The 24,207-nt window shown below is 45.1% G+C and overlaps 1 protein-coding gene across 3 annotated transcripts in view; it reads right to left on the bottom strand.

Moving 5' to 3' along the window:
* Positions 1–24,207, bottom strand: part of POLR1A (RNA polymerase I subunit A) — a 77,199-nt gene that overhangs the window by 29,810 nt on the left and 23,182 nt on the right. For all 3 annotated transcript variants that reach the window (XR_005022420.1, XM_036873436.1, XM_036873437.1), the window contains exons 12-14: positions 22,529–22,759; positions 15,589–15,843; positions 10,689–10,880 (exon numbers count right to left, since the gene is read on the bottom strand). Coding sequence is in view for 2 of the 3 variants with exons in the window: in XM_036873436.1 (XP_036729331.1) it covers positions 10,689–10,880; positions 15,589–15,843; positions 22,529–22,759 (678 nt within the window). In the remaining variant the exon portion in view is untranslated. The remainder of the gene's footprint in view (positions 1–10,688; positions 10,881–15,588; positions 15,844–22,528; positions 22,760–24,207) is intronic.

Raw genomic sequence — 24,207 nt, 5'->3', positions numbered from 1 at the left:
CCATACCTGGGGACGACCACGGGTCAGCTCCACAGAGGCCAAGAGCACGCGTTCCCAAAGACACGGCAGGCTGGGGGCAGGCAGAGCGGTCTGACAGGCCCAGGGCTGAGGAGGGGCTGGGAGCCGTCAGCTGGCATCAACAGCCCTTTGTGTGCCTGTGCCCCACAAAGAAGCATCTGTATGTGCACAATGGGGTCGGGGCAGCTACGAGAGCAGCTGTCTTTTCACGCAAGTGCTCCGGGAACCAGGGACACCTGGCAACAGCATCGTTAAAGAGAGCAGACAAAAGTCCTCGTCATCCCTCAGAAAATGACCAGGAAGGTCACGGCCCCCGTTCTTCACAAGGCTGGCACCGCCAGGAGAGGGGGTGAGGAGTACAGGCAGGAGGGTGACTTCCCCGGGATGCTGACCACAGGCTGCACTTCAACCACAGTGCCACATGCCCAGTGGGGACCGCCAGCTGGGCACAGTCAGGGTGGGAAGTCTGAGAGAAAGGTAACATACGTATCCAACCATCTAAGGACAGGGAGATGTGACCCGCCACCTCATCCGTAAAATCAAGGGCGCAGTAAAAGCATTTGACAATCTCAATACCCCTTCATGATAAAAACACTCAACAGACTAGGAATAGGAAGGAACATCATCAACCTCATAAAGGGGAGGCATCAATGAAAAACCTACACCTACCATTCTCAGTGAGCAAAGACGACGCCTCCTGCCTAAGATCAGGAACAAGAAAAGAATGTGTGCTCTTGCCACTCTATTCAACAATGTTCTAGAGGTTCTAGCCAGGGCAATCAGGCATGGAAAGAATAAAGCTGCTCTCAGATTGGAGAGTAAGAATGAAAACTACCTCTAATTGCAGATGACATAACCTTATGTAGAGAGAACCCGAAGGAATCCACAAAAGATTATGAGAGCTACTAAATGATTTCAGCAAAGCTAAAGGATATAAGATCAACATTCAGAAATCAACCGTAGGGCTTCTCTGGTGGTGCAGTGGTTAAGAATCCGCCTGCCAATGCAGGGGACATGGGTTCGAGCCCTGGTCCGGGAAGATCCCACATGCCGCAGAGCAACTAAGCCGGTGTGCCACAACTACTGAGCCTGCGCTCTAGAGCTCACGAGCCACAACTACTGAGCCTGCGTGCCACAACTACTGAAGCCTGCATGCCTAGAGCCCGTGCTCTGCAACAAGAGAAGCCACTGCAATGCAAAGCCCGCGCACCGCAACGAACAGTAGCCCCCGCTCGCTGCAACTAGAGGAAGCCCGTGCACAGCAACAAAGACCCAACTCAGCCATAAATAAATAAACAAATAAATTTGTTTTTAAAAAAATCAACCATATTTCTACACATTAACAATGAACAATCTGAAAATGAAATTAGGAAAACAATTCCATGTACAATAACATCACGAAGAATAAAATACTCAGGAATAAATTTAACCAAAGAAGTCTAAAACTTGTAAGTGGAAAACAATAACATACTATTTAAAGAAATTAAAGAAGATCTAAGTAAATGGAGAGACATCATGGATTGGAAGACTTCATATTGTTAAGATGGCAACACTCCCCAAACTGATTTACAGATTCAATGCAATCCCTATTAAAATTCCAACTGCCAGTTTTACATAAGTGACAAGCTGATCCTACAATTCATGTGGAAATGCAAGGAACCCCAAATAGCCAAAACAATCTTGAAAAAGAACAAAGCTGGAGGACTCACATTTCCAGATTTTAAAACTTATTTCAGCGGGCTTCCCTGGTGGCACAGTGGTTGAGAGTCTGCCTGCCAGTGCAGGGGACATGGGTTCGAGCCCTGGTCTGGGAAGATCCCACGTGCCGTGGAGCAATTGGGCCCGTGAGCCACAACTACTGAGCCTGCGCGTCTGGAGCCTGTGCCCTGCAACAGGAGAGGCCGCGATGGTGAAAGGCCCGCACACCGCGATGAAGAGTGGCCCCCGCTCGCCGCAACTAGAGAAAGTCCTCGCACAGAAACGAAGACCCAACACAGCCAAAAATAAATAAATAAATTAATTAAAAAAAAAAAACTTATTTCAAAGCTACAGTAATTAGAACATGATACTGGCATAAAAATAGACATATTGATTAATAGACTAGAAATGAGAGTCTAAAAATAAACCCATACATCTGTGGTTAACTGATTTTTAACAAGGGTGCTAAGAACATTCAATGGAGAAAGAATAGTCTTGTCAACAAATGGTGCTGAGACAACTGCATATCTACTGGCAAAAGAATGAAGCTGGACCCCTACCTCACACCACATAGAAAAATTAACTCAAAATGGATCAAAGACCTACATGTAAGGGCTAAAACCATAAAACTCTTAGATGGAAACACAGCTGTAAATCTGTGTACCCTTGGGTTAGGCAACAGATTCTCAGATGTGACAACAAAAGCACAGGCAATGAAAGAAAAAGTCAATAAATAGGACTTCATCAAAATTAATATTTGTGTGTTAAAGGGCACTATCAAGAAAGTGAAAAAACAACCCATACAATGGTATAAAATATTTGTGTGTCATATATGTGATACAGATCTAATAGCCACAATATATAAAGAACTGTTAGAACTCAACAATTAAAAAGACGAACAACCCAATTAATAAATGGGCAGAGGGCTTGAATAGACATATCTCCAAAGAAGATATTATAAATGGCCAGTAAGCATATGAAAAGATGCTCAATATTATTAATCATTAGGGAAAGGCAAATGAAAACCACAACGAAACACCACTTTGCACCCACTAAGATGGTAATTTAAAAAACAAAAGACAAATAAGTGTTAGTGTGGATGTGGAGAAATTGGAACCCTCGTATATTGCTGGTGGAAATGTAAAATTGTATAGCTGCTTTGGAAAAATGTTTGGTAGTTCCTCAAAAAAGTTAAACATAGAATTACCATATGACCCAGCAATTTCACTCTTAGCTATATATTCAAGAGAATTCAAAGTACACATTCACATAAAAACTGGTGCACGAATACTCAATGCAGCCTTATTTATAACAGCCGAGAAGTGGAAACGAGCCAAATATTCCATTTATCAACTGACAAATGAATAAACAAAATGTGGTATAACCATACAATGGAATATTATTCAGCCATGAAAAGGAATGAGGTACTGTTCATGCTACGACACGGATGAATCTTGAAGACATTATGTTAAATAAAAGTAACAAGCCACAAAAGCATACCTAACTTGTATGATACCATGTATATGAAATGTCCAAAATAGGCAAATCAATAGAGACAGAAAGTGATTGCCAGGGAATGGGGGAAGGAGGAATCAGGGCTGACTGCCAATAGGTACTGAGTTTCTTTTGGGGGTTATGGAAATGTTCTGGAATTAGTGGTGATGATTGTACAACATAAAGAATACACCGAAAAAAAAAATCACTGAATTATATACTTACCAAAAATGGTAACTTTTCTGGTAAGTATGAATTACATTTCAATAAAAAAAACAAGGATGCCAGACAAGATGATTTGAGGTCCTTACCTACAGTAATATTCTAGAAGTGCATAATTTACTTTCTGGTCATAAACTATGCTAGGAAGGAAAGATAATACCTGCAACATTCTTTTAAACTGTGAAGGGAGGCAAAATCTACAAGAATTAGAATTATTTATTATTTAAATTATTTATATGAAGCCTGTATTGAACTTCAAAAAATGCTCTAAAAATTAAATGGACTTCTTTTTTAAAAATGTTTTGAAATGTGTATACCCTTTAAGCCAGCAATCACAATTCTAGGAATTCATTTAAAATATATACCAACGAAAAGTACACTAGTATAGATATAAGTGGGTGTCCACCACAGCACTGTTCAGAATAGTGAAAAAACAGGTAACAATCTACATGTCTGCCAATAGGAAATTCCCTGGCAGTCCAGAGGTTAGGACTCAGCGCTCTCACTGCCGGGGCCCTGGATTCGATCCCTGGTCAGGGAACTAAGATCCCACAAGCCACTCAGCGTGGCCAAAAACAAAACAAAACAAAAAAACCACAACAACAAAAAAACTGGACACTCATTAAATGTCTGCCAATAGAGAGACAGTTAAATCAATTATATATATCCATGTTATTGGGTACAACACAGAATGGGTTAAGAAGAATGAAGTCAATCTACACGTACAGACACAGAATGGACCCCATGATACAGCATTAAGCGAACTAAATATGTCACAAAGCAATTACAAGAAAGGTTCTGTCAACCTAGCACATGAAAACAGTTAAATAAACTTCATGCTATATTTGGAGTGTGTTAGGGTGGTTCAAATTAAAAATACAAACTGCCTGAAATAATGGGATTCCCTTTGGAGGACCTGGTGGCTCAATTAAAGTAAGCCGTCTTACAGACCAGTTAAAACTGAGGTCGACGTGCCTGAGGATGAGGTAAGTGCATGCCTCAGGCACCAGAATATCATGGATAAAGAAGTGGTCTTAAATACAAGCTCAAAATTGAATGTCAAATTTAATCATGGTTCACGGTTCTCCTGAGTAGGTATAATATGATTCCATTTTTATTTCTTTTCTATGAGAGTATGCACATACGTGAAGAATGGGATTGGACAGAGAGGAAATTTTTCCTTTTTCCTTTCATATTACTGTCTCTTTATTTATTTATTTTTATAAATTTATTTATTTTATTTATTTATTATTTTTAGTTGCATTGGGTCTTCGTTGTTGCCGCGGGCTTTCTCTGGTTGCGGAGAGCGGGGGCTACCCTTTGTTGCGGCGTGAGGGCTTCTCATTGCAGTGGCTTCTCTTGTTGCGGAGCACAGGCTCTAGGCGCGTGGGCTTCAGTAGCTGTGGCTCGCAGGCTCTAGAGCGCAGGCTCAGTAGTTGTGGCGAACAGGCTTAGCTGCTCCGCGGCATGTGGGATCTTCCCGGACCAGGGCTCGAAGCCGTGTCCCCTGCATTGGCAGGTGGATTCTTAACCACTGCGCCACCAAGGAAGCCCTACTGTCTCTTTATTTCACGAAAAACTTACGTTACTTCTATAGTTAAAAATAATTTAAAGGGCAGAGATCTAATAAATGAAATCAGCAAGGTTGCTGAATCAAGGACAATATACAAAAATTAATTGTATTTCTATATACCAACCATAAACAATTAGGAAATTTAAAACATAATATCATCTGTAATAGCAATACCTAGGAATGAATCTAATGAAAGATGAACAAGACTTTTATGTCATTGAAAGACATACTGTGTTCATAATTTGGAAGATTCAACACTGGAATGTAATCCCAAAAAAACTCCTTGCAGGTACTTTTTTTGCAGAAATACACAAGATGACTTTGAAATTTATATGGAAATTCACAGGGCCAAGAATATTCAAGATAGTCATGAAGAAGAACAAGGCTGGAAACTTTTACTATCGAAAATCAAAACTTACTATAAAGCTACAATAATTAAGACAGTGTGGTATTGGTGCAATGGAATCAAACTAATCAATGGAAGTGAAATGAGTCCAGGAGTAGACCTACACACATACAATTAGTTGATTTACAGCAGAGGAGATACTAAAGAGCAGAGGAAAAACAATGGTCTTTTCATCAATGATGTTGTATCAACTGGATAGTCCTATGGGAAGGAAATGAATCCTGACCCCTTCCTCACATCAACAACATCCACAAAATTCAACTCCAGGCAGCCAGTAGACCTAAGCGTGAATGGGGAAACAATAAAGCTGCTTAACAATGATACAGGGAAATACCTTCATGACCTTGGGGCAGCCAAGTAATTTTTATACAGGACTAGCCATAAAAGGCAAAGCCTGGTGAATCATAGTACATAAAGAGCTTCTGATCATTAGAAAACAGCATTAAGTGAAAGGGCAAACAGGCCAGCCATCAAGTAGACGGTATTTGTAATACATTGTATCTGGCAATGGACTTACACTAGGATATATTTCTAAAACGCTTACCTATTAATAAGAGAATGGCATAGACTAAAAAAAAGGCAAAAGACTTGAACAGGCACTTCACAAAAGATGAGATCCCAGTGGCCATAAGCATACGAAGAGGTGCTCAACCTCACTTGTCATTAAGGAAATGTAAATTAAAACCACAATAAGACACCACTACACACCCATTTCAATGGCTAAATTTACACAGATGGGGGAAAAAACAAAAGATAAAAAACACCCAAACGAAATGGGACAATAATATGAAGTTCTGCTGAGAATAAGGAGTAACTGGAACTCTCATGCCCTGCTGGTGGAGGTGTAAATTGCTACAAGCACTTTGGAAAACTGTTTATTAAACTATTTATTAGAGTTGAAGGTAGATCTTATGATTCAGCAATTTGATTGCTTGGCATTTACCCATCAAAATGCATACATATGCTCAACAAAAGACATGTACAAGAATGTCATAGTAGCCCTATTTGTAATAGCCAAATGAAGACGATCGAAGACAACCCAATGTCCATCAACGGTAAAATGGACAAATATATAATGGTATATTCATATAATACCACACATCAACAAAAGTGAATAAACTGGGCTTCCCTGGTGGCGCAGTGGTTGAGAATCCGCCTGCCAATGCAGCGGACACGGGTTCGAGCCCTGGCCTGGGAGGATCCCACATGCCGCGGAGCAACTAGGCCCGTGAGCCACAATTACTGAGCCTGCGTGTCTGGAGCCTGTGCTCCGCAACAAGAGAGGCCGCGATAGTGAGAGGCCTGCACACCGCGATGAAGAGTGGCCCCTGCTCGCCGCAACTAGAGGAAACCCTCGCGCAGAAACGAAGACCCAACACAGCCAAAAATAAATAAATAAATAAATAAAATTTAAGGAAAAAAAAAAAAAAAGTGAATAAACTACCACCATATGTGATGACATGAGTGACTCACACAAAGATATGATTTACTCTATGATCCTATTTATGTAAAGTTCAAGAAAAGACAAAACTTACCTATAGTGTTAGAAGTCAGGTGAGTGGCTACTTTTGGGGAGGGGCAGAAATTGAGGGGGGCCTGGAAGGGTCTTCTGGGGGTGTTGGTGATATTCTACTTTCTGATCTAGGTGACGACTTATGTATTCACTTTGTGAACACTCATTGAGCTATATGCTCGAGATCTGCAGTGACGGGCAAATCTTCTTCCTTTGCATGCTCTCTCATTTTCAACAAATGGTGAGAGACCTCCGATTCTTAGGTGGAAAGAAAACCACTCAAGAGGCTGTATAAAATGCCCTGGAGAAATAGCCTAAGACTTAATTTTCTAGGGCAGTACAAATAAATTTCCCAAGCTAAGTTCCTTATTTCCTGATTCAAAACATGGCTTTTCTCTGTAGAATCACACTGAGTCACTAACAAATTCTTGCACAGTGCAGTCACTCTTCCCCTTTTCATCTATTTGCAAAGAAATACCAGCCTGTACCAACCTCTCAAAAAACACTGAAGAATCTCAACTGCAACAGAAATAAAACCTGGGCCTATTTTCCAATTCTATTTCATTATAAAATAAGCATAGCCCAGAAATGTTAAACAGTGAAAAAGAAATTATTCCTAACACAAACCAAATTACTCTATCATTTTGATCTTTTTTATGTCAAAGTTTTTGCTCATATACGTTTTTAACATGTTCCAACTGTGATTACACATAGAACTGTGTAGTCTGTTTCTTCTTTCAACATTATGTCAGAGAATTTTCCAGACTGTTACATAACCTTTTAAAACCACTATTTTAAACAACTACATAATATCTTAGCAAATGGATGTCCCGCAATTTACTTAGCCCCAGTGCTGAGTATCTAGGTTTTTCTAATTTCCACCACTATAAACCACGATGTCATGGACTGCTTTTTTCAAGTATCTTTTACTATACTTCAGATGATTTCCTTAGGCTGGATTCTCAGATTGAAGGGAATGAACATATTCGTAGCTCTAGATATGCAGTCTTTGTCCACTACTTGGTTCTATTTTGAACTCACTGCTTATGTTTAAACAAAATCCTAATAAATTCTGGACACTTACTTAAGAATTAAAATCCCTTTATGTCCAAGATAACTTGAGATGACTTACAAAATAAAGACATAAAAAAGAAATAATAAAAAGAATATAAATAGGAATAATAAGTGGACAAATACATATAACCAGCTAAACTGGGGGCTAGCAAACTACAGCCTATAGGCCAAATCTGGCCCACCATCTGTTTTTGTAAATAAAGTTAAACTGAATCGCAGTCATGCTCATTCATTTAAGCCTTGTCTATGTCTGCTTTCACGTTACAATGGCAGAGCTGAGTAGTTCTAACTCAGAGACTGTATGACCAACAAAGACTAAAATATTTTCTATCTGGATTTTACAGAAAAAGCTCACCAATCCCTGAACTAAACTTAACTGCAAAATTCCCCATCTATTCTGTTAAATCAACTTCTGTTTCTGGCCAGGATAGAACAATGGTGATCTGATTTCACATCCACTAGAAACAAAACAATAACGACAAAAGCAGACATGAACATGAAACATGAATATAAAACAAAGGTTTTCAATACAGTGACCTTAGGAAATGAAGGAAAGGGATCAGCAAGGATATAGTACACTTGAACTATGTATCACCTGAACCTAACTGACATTTACAGAGCACTCCATCCAACAACAGCAGAATACATATTATTTTTAAGGACACACAGATCATTTACCAAGACAGACTGTATTTGAAGTCATAAAACAAATCTCAATAAATTGAAAAGGATTCAAGTTATCCAAGGTATGTTCTCTGGCCACAGTGGAATTAAATTTGCAATCAGTAATACAGATATCTGGAAAACCCTTAAATATTTGGAAACTAAATCATATACTTCTAAATAACTCAGGGGTCAAAAAAAGAGAAATTAGCAAGTATTCTGAAGTGAATGTAAATGAAACTACAACATGCTTAGGGGAAATTTTATATATAAAATGTCAATATTAAAAAAGGAAAAAAGTTTCAAATCAGTGGCTTCTGTTTCAAACTTAAGTAACTAGAAAAAGAAAAGCAAATCAAACCCAAAGTAAACAGAAGGAAATAAAAAAGATCAAAGTGAAATCATTGAAACAGAAAACAGAAAAATAGAGAAAGTCAATAAAAGCTGGTTCTCTGTGAACAATAAAACTGACAGACCTCTAAGCAAACTGAGCAGGAAAAAGAGAGAAGACACAGATTACCACTATCAGAAATGAGACAGGGGACCCACCTTCAGATTCTACAAATAGAAAAGGAAAGTAAAGGAATATGATGAATAACTTTACGCCTATAAATTCAATAAGTTAGATGAAATTCCTTGAAAAAACAAAGCACTAAAGTTCCTCCAAGAAGAAAGAGATAACCTAAATAGCCTGATATGTATTAGAGAAATAAAAATTTTAGTTAAACAAACCTTCCTAAAGAGAAAACTCCAGGTCCAGAGGGCTTCACTAGTGAATTCCACCAAACATTTAAGGAAAAAATAATATCAATACTACACAAACTCTGGGGACTTCCCTGGTGGCACAGTGGTTAAGAATCCACCTGCCAATGTAGGGGACACGGGTTCGAGCCCTCGTCCGGGAAGGTCCCACATGCCATGAAGCAACTAAGCCTGCAAGCCACAACTACTGAGCCTGCACTCTAGAGCCCGCGATCAACAACTACTGAGCCTACGTGCCACAACTACTGAAGCCCGCGTGCCTAGAGCCTGTGCTCCACAGCAAGAGAAGCCACTGCAATGAGAAGCCCGCGCACCACAACAAAGAGTAGCCCCCGCTTGCCACAACTAGAGAAAGCCCGTGCGCAGCAATGAAGACCCAACGCAGCCAAAAATAAATAAATTTATTAAAAAAAAATACTATACAAACTCTTACAGAAAACTGAAGAAGAGTAAATACTTCCCAACTCATCCTATGAAGCCAATGTTACCCTGGTACCAAAACCAGGCAAACATATGACAAGAAAAGAAAACCACCGATCAAAATCCCTCATGTACACAGATACAAAAAATTCTACACAAAAGTTTAGCAAATACTACCTCATAACCAAGTAAGGTTTATCTCAGGAATACAAGTTGGCTTAGTAACTAAAAAGCAGTCAAGTCCCAGGTCCACAGATTTAAAGAACTGCAGAGCTGGGAGAGACCTTAGAGCTCATCAACCTGAACCCTTTTGTTTTATAAATGAAGAACTGAGGCTGACAGAGCCAAGATCACATAACTGATTAAGTATAGTAGGATGGTCTGGGTGTTAGAAAGTCCCGGGTTTGAATCCCAGCTCTGTCTCCTATGGACGTGGGCATGTAACAGCTTCTCCAAACTTCATTACCCTCATCTGCTAAATGGTGGTAATGATGGTTTCTGCATCGCAGGTTGGTTGTGAGGGTTAAGTAAGATAATGTATTTGAAGCACTCCCAACAAACCTTAACTACTGCTACCATCAGCACCACTGCCTATTACCACCATATCTGGATTATGAGGACACTGAGTTTAAGTTAGAAGCAAAGGACAGAAACCATGCAGCTTACGCTTAGCAGACACTCCCTTGAAACCATCTACACCCAAAAACCCCAGCAAAGAGAGAGTCAGACTATTGTTTGATTTGCCATTTCTGTTTCTGGCCTGGGCTCTCCTGGGAACAAAAACCTCTTTACTGAGTGGCCCGGTTTCCCTTTTTTATAGCCACCATTTGTTTTCTCCCAATTACCTGCTTTCCTGTCCACAGCGGACAGGGCTTCAGGATGGCAGGAGGAAAGAGCCTCACGCGCCCCACTCTGTCGGTGAGTCCTCGGTACACCAGCTCCATATACTGCTCCCGGCTGAAAAAGCAGCCTCGAATGGTCATGTTTGCACCCGAAACCATGTGATCTTGGATCAGCCCTGCCAACGGCTGGCCATCCTACAAACCAAAACAGATAAGAGAAGAGCAAAGAAAAAACTGAAGTGGCATTCTAATTCATAACCCTGTGCTTGGGAGCTGCCCGCTAGCAACAGCCCTCCTTTACACCCCCGTACTGTCCTGTCTCTGAGCCGCACCAGGCCGGTGCTTGGGCTTCCCATCTTGAGAGCAAACTGCCTACCAGAGCACATGACCAGGGCTTCCTGACCAGCTCCCACCTTTGCCTTTTGCCCACTGTTCTGTATCAATACTGCTGCAAATTCATCCAGGCCCCCTAGCCTTCTCTCCATAATCCTATCTGTTTCTAGTTACTCCAGCATATTTCTGGCACTTATGCATAAATTTGGTCTGGCTGCTGTTAGCTGTGTCCTTGTTTTTATATTTTGGTTTTACGCTTCGGTATTTTTCACACATTTCTGGCCTGGTTCTCCTCTAAATCAGTCATCCATTCAACAAATATTTATTGAGAGCCTACTGTATGCCTAGGCACTGGGTTAGACCTTCAATCTACTCCAGTGGCCCAAGCAGACACGATCCTTCATGATGAGAAAGAGCTAGACAGTAAACAAATGATTGGACAGATACATTATCACAAAGAGTTTTAAATACTGGAGGAAAATAACAGGATGGGTCACCACATAGATTTGGGGTGGGGAGGATGGTCAGGAATGTTCTCTCTGAGGGGCAGGACTGCATCTTGGCCTGAGGAGTGACTTGGAATGGGCCAGCTCAGGGAGGGTGGGGTTTGGGCAGAGGTTCCTCAAGAGGGTTGTGGAGGGCTTTGACGTGTGTGACTGAAGAAGGAAAGAATGCCTGCTGTCAGCGTCTCTTCATAATGGAGCACGTATTCATGGTAGGCTGTTATTTACCAGATGTCAAAACAAGGGCCTTTATACAAGCCCCAGTTGGGTGGGTACATTCATCTTTCCGCAGCCTTTCTGATCCCCAGTCTCCTGAAGCCTATCTGCAGGTCTGCATTCACGGCAACATAAGGCACACCAAAGTAAAAATAGCTGTGCCCACTGACATCCTCTAAGAAGCAGTTTTTGCAACCTTTTCAATGGGTATGGGAACTTGAGAAAAATCTGTGCCTTGGATCTACAGATTGTTATCATTTGCTTATTTGTTAAATACTGTCCAATATCATGGCCATGTTTCATAACTAAGGAACTCACAAATGCAGCCATGGAGAAGCGCCAGGAATTTAACCACATACACTAATTCAAAGGCTAAAAAGGATGCCTGTCAAACAGTCTCAATACTGTGGCAACGGGCTTTACGTAAACTCAAAGATAATTATTACAGATGAGCTGAATAGGTGGTGCAGATGGAAGGCAAGATCAGATGGGGCACGCAGCCCTTCTTACGAAGGCTCTGAGTTATGAACATGAATAAAAAATTACACTCTGTGTCTTATTCCAAAGACAAGGTTTTATTTTGCTTAGAGGAAAAACCCAAAACAGTATTAGGCATTTGACTCATCCCACAGTCTTTGGGGGCAGATATAGATTTTCCCTTTTGTTTTTTTCCTTTAAAGAACATAATTATAAGTTATTGGATCTAGTCAGTGCCTTCTCTCTCCATCCAGATTTTTCCGTGACTAGAAAATTACCTTAATGGCTAAACTGCTTTCAATGCAATAATCATGAATTCTAGGGAGGAATACTGATTAAAGCAATTTACTAAGGGTCTACTTACAGTTCTGAATTTCCTAAATCTGCTTAGGATCAGAAAGACCATCTCTGAATCAAAAACCCAGATAATTGTCAGCTATCCTATTCCACTTAATATCACAGCAAAATGACATTACAATTGATGTCTTTGGTCAGGATGCTTTGAGAATTAGGGTATTCTGTGACTTGAATTTCCCAGCTAAGTCAAAGTCTGGAAACTATGTCTCAAGCTTTGTTAAAAAAAACTTCCAGGAAGCATTGGCCCTCAATAGATACAACAAACAGAAGAAAAAAAAAGAATCCACAAAGAAACATGTAAATGAAAAGTGTAACTGTTTTCTTGGAAAAGAAACAGCTAAAGTTCCATTCATCTCCTATTTTAAGTAAGAAGACAACCTCCAACCCTATTAAACACATATAACCAACAATAAAATGAACTTAAATCTGGTACTATGGTTAGTCAAGGAAGAGAACCTAGAAATAGAGAAGAAATAGAATAATGAACAAAGGGAAACAGAAACAAAGGGAAATAAAGACACACCAAGAAAAATTACCCAAAAATGGCTTAGGGAAACCAGCTCTTGTCCTTTTAGGACTTTGCCACCAAAGTACATGTTTCATTTTTATAATGATTAGCAAAAAAATAACGAGTCCACCTCTCAGCAATTGCACTGAGGACTAAACAAAATTTATCAAGAATCAAAAGCTCTTTACCTCTGACAAAAGAAATTGTCTGAGGGAATTCCCTGGCGGTCCAGTGGTTAGGACTCTGCATTTTCACTGCTGAGGACGCGGGTTCAATCCCTGGTTGGGGAACTGAGATCCCAACAAACTGCGCAGGGTGGCCAAAAAAAAAAAAATCTGTCTGAAAGTAAAGTGAACCCTCAGGTCATCCCCTAGAAGTGGTTTTTTTAGTTGTTTTTTGTTTTTACTTTTTAAGAATTCAGTTTATTGATGTAAGCTTATTTATCTGTGTTCTCCCTGTCTCTGGACCTAAAACTCACAGGCAGGTGAGCATATGATGAGGCACATCTGGATTTTAAATAGTCCAGCCCTTCGCAGGACATGCTGTAAGCAATGAGGTCCCCTATGCTACCTTATTCAATCAAAATCAAGTATAGCACATTCAAATTCATTGGCCTGAGAACTTCGGAGCACCCCCCAACTCCCCATGAGGCTGAAGTCCAGAGTAAATAAATAAAACCCAACCCAACTCTACGGGTTTATATACACGAGGGAAAAGGGTACTTCTGCCAGCAAAAAATGAACCACCTGCTGCTCGCTGGTAGTATCCCCCGGGGTGAAATGTGACACTTCCTTTAGAGAGCCAGACGGCTGGTTCAGTCCTGGGAGCCACTCACTGCCACGTGCCCTCACCCAGGCCCAGCCTCGCCTGTCAACGGGGCTGATCACACACGACGCTGAGCACACAGGCTTGGGGGTCAACGGCGCTGGGTTCAAGTCCCAGCTTTGTCACTGGCTGGCAAGTCACTCACCGGTGTTTCCTCATCTGAAAATTGCACCCACCTCCTAAGGCTGTTGTGAGGACTAAGAATGTTTGCAAACTGCTCAGAGCAGTGCCTGAGGCACAGGGAGCGCTCAGCAGACGGTGGCTTTTATTGCCACCACCATCAGAGCTACCACGGATATTATTTACTTAAAAAGACAAAAAGCCAATTTTCAAATTAGTCTAATTATTTCTTCTTTTTCTTCTAATTATTAGCAAAATTATTACTAATTACTAGTAACATTATTAGTAAAAATTAATCAAATTATTTCTTCTAATTTCTGGGGGACCTGAGTGGGCCCTTAAACCCCTCCTGCCTATTGTCAGCCCCTTCACTAATCAACAGCCAGCTAAGGTGGGTGGAGAAGGGAAAGAAAGTTATATTCAAATAACTGCGTCCAGGACGAAGCCACTGTGGTGTGTCTGGTAGGCAACGAGGCTGGGACGCTAGGACCCTGGCCACGTGCCTGACTCCCCAGGTGGGACTGACGGGGGAAGAGAAGTTCCCAGGAGGAGAGGTTACTAATCGATGAGGGACATGTCCGAGCAGCCTCTGGTGCTTCCTGGGTGCGGAGGTCTCCCTCTCTTCTGTGGCAGGGCAGCAGGGCCCGCACAGCGGAAAAGAACAAGCCACAAGGATCTGGGAGTTCCTGGCCCTTCCTCCTCCTCCTCAGCTCTGTGTCCTTCGGTAAGTTACACCATTTTTTTTTTTTTTTTTTTTTTTTGCTGCGCCGTGCTGCATGTGGGATCTTAGTTCCCCGACCAGAGATGCAACCTGCACCTGTTGCAATGGAAGCAAGGAGTCTTCACCACTGGACCGACAGGGAATTCCCTACACCGTTTCTTCATGTGTAAATGTGGACGTTAGTAGTACCTACCCCAAGGACTGTGGGGAGGAAGAAAGGAGAGGCCTCCAACGTGCTCTGTAGTGTCTGACACTGAAAAAGTGTTTGGCAAACGGTAGCCATAATTCTTTATTATTATTACTATTCCACACTGCAGCCCAAATGAATGATGTGTCATTGTGAATCACTGTGACGCAAACGGCTTATAAAGGAAGGGATTCACAGAGGAGATTGCTCATGGGCTGGAGGGGAATTTCAACTGGACCCTTGGGGTTAAGTGGTCTCTTAAAACTCCTGCTTGTCCAGACTCAAAGGATCAGAGTCATCTGTGGACCTTGGGGACCCTCACAGCTGGGATGCTAATGCTTGCCAGAGGCTAATAAGTTGTAGAATCCAAACCGACTGGAAGACAAGACCTGTTATGCAGCTACTAAACTCAGCGTTCTGGGATGACTGTTACAACTTCTCTCCTGCCACCTTAAGGGGCAGCAAGAGAGAACCCTTTCCCTGCCTCTAGCCACTATAGAGAGCTGAAGACCCCACCCGGAAGAAGCCAAGACCTTCTGTTCCACATGCCCCTGCCCTAGAGCCACCCACTGACTCCAGGAGCTGGCAAGGGCCCGGACCTGGACTGCCAAGTTGTGCTGGCGATGACCATGGAACGGCCTCAAGGTCAGACCTACCTTGGGAACAAGGTACTGCTGATCCGTGCAGGCCAGGACGTAGGCCTCGGCCCGGCCCAGTTCGCTCTGAGGGAAGTGGGCGTTCATCTCGTCGCCATCAAAGTCGGCGTTGTAGGCCTTGCAGTTGGCGTAGTGGAGCCGCAGGACCTTCTCCTCGGGCAGGATGCGGGCGCGATGCGCCTGGATGGAGGGCCTGTGCAGGGTGGGCTGCCGGTTCAGGAGGAGAATGTCCCCATTCTTCACGTGCCGGCATACCTGGGGGCAGAGGGGAGAACAGGGTGAGCGGCGGCAACTTCGGCAACGTCGCTACTATTCCAAGCGCTCACCTTGGCCTGGGCTGAGTGTGCCTTCTGTCTGTCTCAGGTTTTATTCAACTAAATAAAAGGAGAACTTTTAGTCTGGAGTGAAACCCTAGAAATCTTTGAGAAACAGCTACTAAGCCCCTCTGGTACTCTGAGAAACAGCTGCTAGCCCAGCACAGTCGTGTCCTGGCTCTGGGCACAGAGGCATAAGCCAATGAGGCTACAGGCCCCTGTCCAGTAATCTCTGTCTTCTTCAGAGATGCATGACCTTTCCGGAGTTTGAATTCCTCTGCGAATTAATCTGAAGAAAGAAATAGACACATCTGAAGACAGCATATCTACATATAACCACAAAACTCCTGGTCTGCCAGATCTAGAAAGATCTGGCAGACCTCTAGAATCCCCGCCATGGCCACATCTGAGTACGTTATTCGAAATGTGAATTCCACGTTTTAGAAATACTTGCCCAACCTCATCCAGCAGAGCCAGGACTGAAACACAGGGTTCCTGATTCCCAGTTCAATGCTCTCTGCGAATGTTTTATTGCACTTAAAAATTAATAATAAGTTTAAATTTCATGGTCTTCTGGGAAAGCAATTTCACAATAGATTTTAAAACATTTAAAACTCATTTCCTTTTGGCCTTTCAGAACAAAACAGGTGTCAACGCGAGGTTCTAAGAACGTGTATGTTTATGCAGCAGTGTTAACAGTGGCAAGAACTGGGAAAAACCTGGCTGCCCCACAGAAGGGGCATTGGTGGCTAAATCATGGTATGTACTATGGAATATTATGTAATGATGAAAAAGGATGACTTAACCCTATAACAGTCCTGAAGCGATGGCAATAATGTATTCCAGTAAAAGAAAAACAATCCAGGTGCCATCTAAGGTGATAGGATGAGGCAATTTAAAACCCAACCCAGGGGACTCCCCTGGCAGTCCAGTGGTTAAAAGACTCCAGGCTTCCACTGCCGGGTGCGTGGGTTCGATGCCTGGTCAGGGAACTAAGATCCCACATGCCACACAGCACAGCCAAAAATAAAAAATAAATAATAAAACCCAACCCAACTCTACGGGTTTATATACACGAGGGAAAAGGGTACTTAGATCCTCACTGAGCTGTTTCTATGCTCTCCTTGAGGCAGGGACACACGGGAGGAAGAGTAAGGCACAGATTATCACCTTTATCTTTATACGTCTTAGTGACGTTCGTGTTACGACAAGCGTGTATTACTTCTATGAAATTTCTTTAAAAGATCTTCGACTGTTTCTAAAGAAAGCAAGAAAAACTGCACAAGTGATGCTTACTGTGGAGGAAAATACAGAAAATACAGACAAACTTAAAGAGAATGAAAACCACAAGTAACTTTACTCCTTAAAGACAACCAACGCTCACGCTTTCTCGTTCCTTACCAATATCAACATGCCACTGGTCACGTCCTCCTGACAGAACACCTCCGCCCACGAAGCTGACTTTAGTATAAGGCCCTGAATCTTACGCTATGTTAATTACTGGGCTTCCCAAATGATGAACAGAGACGCCACTTTAAAAAACAAATGCATGGGAATTCCCTGGCGGTCCAGTGGTTAGGACTCCGTGCTCTCACTGCGGGGGTCTGGGTTCAATCTCTGGTCAGGGAACTAAGACCCCACAAGCCTTGCAGCACGGCCAAAAAATTTTTTTAAATAATAAAATAAAAATAAATAAATAAAAATAAAAAAACAAATGCATGAGGCAGGGCTTCCCTGGTGGCGCAGTGGTTGAGAGTCTGCCTGCCAATGCAGGGGACGCGGGTTCGAGCCCTGGTCTGGGAGGATCCCACATGCCGTGGAGCAGCTGGGCCCGTGAGCCACAGCTGCTGAGCCTGCGCGTCTGGAGCCTGTGCTCCGCAACAAGAGAGGCCGCGATAGTGAGAGGCCCGCGCACTGCGATGAAGAGTGGCCCCCGCTTGCCACAACTAGAGAAAGCCCTCGCACAGAAACGAAGACCCAACACAGCCATAAATAAAATAAAATTAATTAAAAAAAAAAATGCATGAGGCAACTGCTACCCCAATCATTCTGCAGGCTGCCCTTAGCAGCCCAGAGGAATTATGGAGACTCAGTGAGGCCTCCCCCCACCCCAAGTCTCCCCTAAATTATCCAGCAGATAACGGGTTGGGGGGAAACAAATTACTCCAGGTCTAGTTTCTTCTTATGTCGTCCACATTATGAAGTTGTATCAGAAAGCTGGCTACAGAAAGAGGCTAGAGGTCAACAAGAGATGCTCCCCACCCACCTCCCCCCATCCCTGTTCGGCTGGGCTGAAAGTGTCCTCCAACTCAGGGAAGCAGGGAGCAAACCCCTCAAATTCTAAAAGGCAGTCCTAAAAGCAGCTAGCGGGGAGGCAGTCTTTCTGTTCCCCAAGGAATTCAAACCCGTCCTCCCCCCACCCCCATGTCCGTGTTTCCAAGGAGACCTGGATTCTGAGGATTCCCATGAGTGGCTGCCTAGGGCATGTCACGAAGCCTGAACTGACTTTCAAGGTCTATTTCTTTAGCTTCTCAAGGAAGAAACTGCCGGGACCTGTGGCTTGGGTCCCAAACCCCGGGCTCGCCTCGGGTCTGAGTCTCGAAAATTCGAGACATCCTCCGGCGTAAGCAAACCCCACAGCTGGGAAGGCTCACAGGCCCGGCCAGCAGGCACCAGCCAATCCAAACAGAAGCCCTGGAGCACAGCGTGCTCCCCTCGCCAACCCAAACCTGAGGCCCTTCCTTTCTCTTGTCTCTAAATAAATACCGCAGCGAAAATTAGTGTGCCCCAGTGCCCGGGTCAGAGTTCCCAGAGGCAGAGCCGGAGCCAGAGAGCTGCTCCTGGCTGACTGCTGGGCCGGGAAATGAGGCCTGGCCGTCCTGGCCACTTCCTACTCCATTTACGAGGCCCAGGAGAAGGGGCAGAGACTTCACCGCTCCCAGGGGGAATGACTTCTTCCACTCACCCCTCCCCCTTCTCATCTAACCTGCAGTTCGTCCCTTCCTGGACCTGGGTCTCTCCCCCCCAGTCACGTCACCCGGCCCTTTGGCCCAGGTCCTGATCTATACGGAACACATTAACCAAAAAATTACTTTACAAATTACAAATGAATTGTAAGTGCACACGTATCTGACTACATATATAAACATTACATATGACATCACCGAGATTTTGGAAACTAAAGATAATCACCTTTAGGCCCCAGGTCCCGATATAAGGACCACTTTTGTCTCATAAGTGCCCTTCCTGTCTCTGCCCCAGGGCCACATCCTCAGGTCACATGTGGCCCTCACACCTCAGAGCCTCCTGCACCTCATCCTGGACCGGTCCAGTCCACAGGGGTTTCCCGAGCGCCTCCTACACGCTGGGTGCTGGGGAGAGTGGAGGGCCGAACACCCTGCCCTGTCCTCACGGGGTTTAGGAACTCGAGGTCAGACAGATGGGGGTACCTGGAGTGACAACATAATGCAATGCGGGTGGGGGGGTGAGGTGGGACACACGGGGGGGGACCCCATTCGTGTTGTAAAAGTGGCAAACTGCAGGCCACCTGCTTTTGTAACTAGAGTTTTTTGGAACACGGCCGTGCTCATTCACTTTGTACTGCCGTGGCGGCTTTCACACTACATAGGCGGGGCTGAGCAGCTGCAACAGAGACCGTGTGGCCCGCAAAGCCTAAGATATTTACTATCTGGCCCTTGGCTGAAAAAGGCTGTGGACCCCTGCCCTAGAGGAACGAAGGCTTTGCAGAAGGACGAGTGGGCCACGGCTGGGGAGTGTCGGGGAGGACAGAGTATTCCCAGCAGGGACAGCAAGTTCAAGGCCTGAAGGGGAGAAAGAGGCCCATATCGATGGGACGCCAAGAGGTGGGGCTGGGAGACAAGGCAGGGACAGCGTGCTCGGGATGTGAACTTAGGCTGGGGGACAGGCGACTGGGCCAACCTCACTCAGTCTCCCGGCTGCTGAGAACTCATTTCCGTCGCTTCCCACGAGCTGACCTGAGTGTGCAGTGAGGCCAACCTGCCCTCTCCTAAGCCCACCCCCAGCCCCACAGACGTAACAAGGCCACGGGAAGGAAGCTCCCCTGCGCGTCTGCCCATCCTCACTCCCCAATAATGTCAGAAACCCCCATATCCTTTTGCTTTTGCTCCAGTCATAGATGAAGCTACTGCTTCGCTACCTCACCACAAAGGCCCTGAAGCCCAGCTCCCCCCACTTTGTTCAAACGGCTCTCCTGGGTCACACGTGACCTTCATGTGGACAAATCTGCATCTTCCTTCCGTTTCCTCACTCTTCTTAAACTTCATATTTAACTCCACAAACACCTACTAAGTGCCTCTGGGAGAAGCAAAGATACTCCGGGGCTGGTCCTGACCGGGAAGAACCTCCCCAGCGCAGGTGGGAGACAGATGCAGATACCGAGAGCGAGCCCGGCCGGCCCCTCTCCCTCGGCGTCCTTCCCTACCTGCCTCCTGCTTCCACAGGCGCCCCCCCCCCCCACCGCATTTCCTCTCTGTTGTACTTTGTGCTCAAAGAGTTTAACTCTGATAATTTCATTTCTTTTTTTTTTTTTTTTTGGCTGCGCCATGTGACTTGCGGGATCTTAGTTTCCCGACCAGGGATGGAACCCGTGACCCGCCACAGTAGAAGCTCAGAGTCCTAACCACTGGACTGGCAGGGAATTCCTGATAATTTCATTTCTTAACTCTATGCCCCCTAACCTAAGTGCCACATTTCTACCTTTTACAGGAGACTAGCTAGCCCTTAGATTCTCCACCATGACCTCAGTTCAGAAGGGTCCAGACACACCTCCTTCCAGGGCAATGGAAACCACGCTTCTTTCTCACCTTCGCTCTTTTACAGCCCTGACACCCAGCCTACAGCCAAGCCCCCCTACTTCAAGGTCCCCTTGAAACATACCCTGCTTTCACCCTCGGTTCCCCTGCAGCCCCCAGGCTGGCCCTCAACTGCCTCCTGATGACTCCAAACTCGCCCTGCACGCCCACCCTGCCCACAGCCCTCTTTTCTTCTCCAGCTTCATGTGGGTAAAGTCACCGTCCCCCGTCGCTGTTCCCTTGTGTCCACCACGCCACTCAGCAGTGGTGACACATTTATGGCCTCATTCCCTGGGGGTGCCCCTACCGGGCCGTCCACCCCGAGACAGCAGGATCTCATCCACGGTGCCCGGCAAAGTGGAGCATGGCACCACCTGACCCCACTCTGCTCTCTTCTCTCAATTTTTTTCTCAAAATGTCCTACTGTGAGACTGTTCCACATGCTCAACTTGAGTTAGTATGAAGATTACCAGTGTCTGCCTTGCTTCACCATAAGTTATGAAAAACACACCTTGATTTCTCCTGCATCTTTCTCACAGCTGCTAGCAAAACACTAGGCACTTAAAAATGGCAGAATAATCCCATGGGCCTGAACACAAACCTCAGTTAATGCACGAGAAAAAAAACAAAACAGGTGACTAGATTTGTGTCTCCATGTGCCCCCTGCCAGCAAAGCAGAAAACGCATGGCCTGTTACTGCTTGACCTCGGGACGGCGGTGAGATGGAGAGGAAGCAAGAGGACAGGCCGCGGTGAAGAGCAGTGGGGACCAATGGTCACCATGACAAGGCTTCCTCTCCCCGTCTGTCCTCCAACCAAAGTTCCTTCAAGGACCAATGGTCCTCTGTAGAGCTCAAACCCACTAAAAAGAAGACCTAGTCGGCCACCGGGTCTGGATGTGTCAGAGGGCAAGAGGAGGTCTAACGAATGTGCAAGTGGGTGCGGAAGACACACTCAGTCATCCCCTGACTCTGGGCAGTCACCACAAATTAATCCCAAATCTAGTCCATTTCACTCTAGCAACTTCCGCCACTGTTGCCTGGTTAGGCGTTATTTGCTATACCCCTCCCAGCAGGAATGGTTATTATTTGACACAGACACAAGTGATGTCACCCACCCATCTGTCCTCAGCAGACATTGCTAATCGATCATGTACTCTTTCTGGTGAAGCCCAGATAAAGCCTCAGGATCCCTTAACACAGTACTACAGGCAAGAACTAGCAGTCCCCCGAAAGTGAAGTATCACATGAAACCTGTCAGTTTGCAGTTACCAGACACAGAATGTTCCCTTCCTTTAGGGCAGTTCTCAAACTTTAGCACGCAGAGGAACCCTCTGCAGAGCTTATTGATATACAGATTCCTAGGTTCCATTCCCAGAGAGACTAATTCAGGGGTGGGGGGAGGGAGAGGGGAAGGAACGAATGTGCATTTCCTACCAGCTCCAGGGACGCTGCTGCTCTGAGGACCACCCTGTGAGCAGCCCTGTTCAGGGGCAGCAAACCACAACGGAGTTATAATTAAAGAGCGTTCTTCAAGCCCCGACATGCACCCAGAATTGCACTGCATGTGTGGGATGGCCAAATGAAGTTTTATTCATGGTGTTCAGGCCCTAGGGAACACCCACGTCTGGGGGCAGCTTCCTCTGGGCGGGGGGCGGGGGGAGGGAAGGGGAGGCTGGAACTGCTCTCACAGCATTCCTGCATCGGCACTCACTGAAGCCACAGCCGACAGCCAGCAGTCATGGGGAGCCAACAGGAGCTGGCCGAGCCCCTGACCAAATCTGCCCATTACTCACAATTTTTGTCCCCTGGGGCTTAGGTGCCCCCATGGCTGGTGTCAGGAGCTGTTTGGCCACGGCTTCCCGCTGGGTTAGGTTCGAGGCGCTCAGGGCCGTGCGGCTGCCATCCTCGTTGATGACCATGGAGGCTCCTGGGTGCACACTGGGGCCGTTGATGACCGCCTGCCTCAGCTCCTGAACGTTCCAGGGGGTGACTGGCTGAGGGTAGGTCAGCTTTGTGGCAAACACCTGGAAACAAGGAGTGGATGTGAAAATTCAGGGTGGGCAGAAAGGTTACATGGACCCCCAGATCCGACTCAACAGGCTGCGTTACTTTTTCCCTGAGATGCAGAGGTTCTCTCTGAGCCAAGGTCGTCCTTCAGCAAGTAAAGCAGCATCCTCCCTGTCTTTTCCACATTTTTCCAGACTCGCTCCCTTAAGGAAAGAGACTGGGTCTTCTTTTCTAGCAGAGTCTGCTCGAAGAGAGCAATCTGAGTGTTGTAGTTTATACGATAGAATTTTTTTTAACCCATTTAAAAATTTCACCATTTCCTGGTCTGCCAATACACTCATTTAGTCCCAAAAGACGGAAAATAGCATGGAACGCTAGCTTGAGAGAGACAGCAGATACCCGCCCTCAAGTACCACCTTCTCCCGCCAACACTTCCCCCACGCCCCCAGCAGCCATCTCTAATTGATGGTGGCCCATGCCCTGAGACCAGACATGCCACCCAAATCTCTTTACTTGGCCTGAGATGAAACGGATTTGGTCTCCTGATACATGAGAAAACTCAGTGCTCCATTTGACACACCGGACCTGCACCACACTCCAAGAAAAATGAATTCCCTGGTTAAGCGAGGTCTGAGCTACTGAATATTAAAACCCTTTGATGCTTCCAAAGGCACGTATAACTACATTAGCGACTCTGAGAAGACCCAGGTAAAGAAACTTGCTAAATGCTGGCCAGGTCTCGACGTGAGTGGCTCTATGTGAGAGGCCCTCCCCGCCCCGTGGCCCACTCCACTTCTGCCAATGCACTGGCCACTGCCTGAGAGAGTGTATATGTGCAGACAGTGCCTGACTTAGGATTCTGGGGGCTTTACGATGGTGCAAAAGCAATACGTGTTCAGTAGAAACTGCACTCCCCATTTTGAATTTAGGTCTCTTCCTGGGCTACTGAAACGTTGTATGATACTCTCCTGAAGCAGGGCGGGGCAGCAAGCTGCAGCTGGCAGTCAGCCCCGTGATCACGAGGGTAAACAACCCATACACTCAGAGCCGTCCTGTTGTTCACTTCCAGGACAGTACTCAATAACTCAACAAGAGATATTCAACACTTCATTATGAAATAGGCTTTGAATTAGATGATTTTGCCCAACTGTAGGCTAACATAAGTGTTCTGAGCACATTTAAGGTAGGTTAGACCTAAGCTGTGCTGCTCAGTAGGTTAGGTCCGTTAAATGCATTTTCGACCCACGGCACTTTCAACTTACAGGGATATAACCCCATCGTAAGTCGAGGAAGATCTATACTTGTGTATCTGTTGATGCGTCTCCACTGATGGAATGTAAGCCTCGCAGGGGACATGCTAAGTCTGTCTGGTTCCCTGCTGGGTCTCTAGCTTATTTCCCAGACTTCACCTCCTCTGCTTCTGTTAACACCTGTCCACAATGCTAGACGGGAAGGGCGTGCCACA

This window comes from Balaenoptera musculus, chromosome 13 (assembly GCF_009873245.2).
Source record: "Balaenoptera musculus isolate JJ_BM4_2016_0621 chromosome 13, mBalMus1.pri.v3, whole genome shotgun sequence".
Taxonomy (NCBI): Eukaryota; Metazoa; Chordata; class Mammalia; order Artiodactyla; family Balaenopteridae; genus Balaenoptera; species Balaenoptera musculus.
Note: the sequence above shows the minus strand (reverse complement) of the source record. Positions and strands in the feature narration are given on the sequence as shown.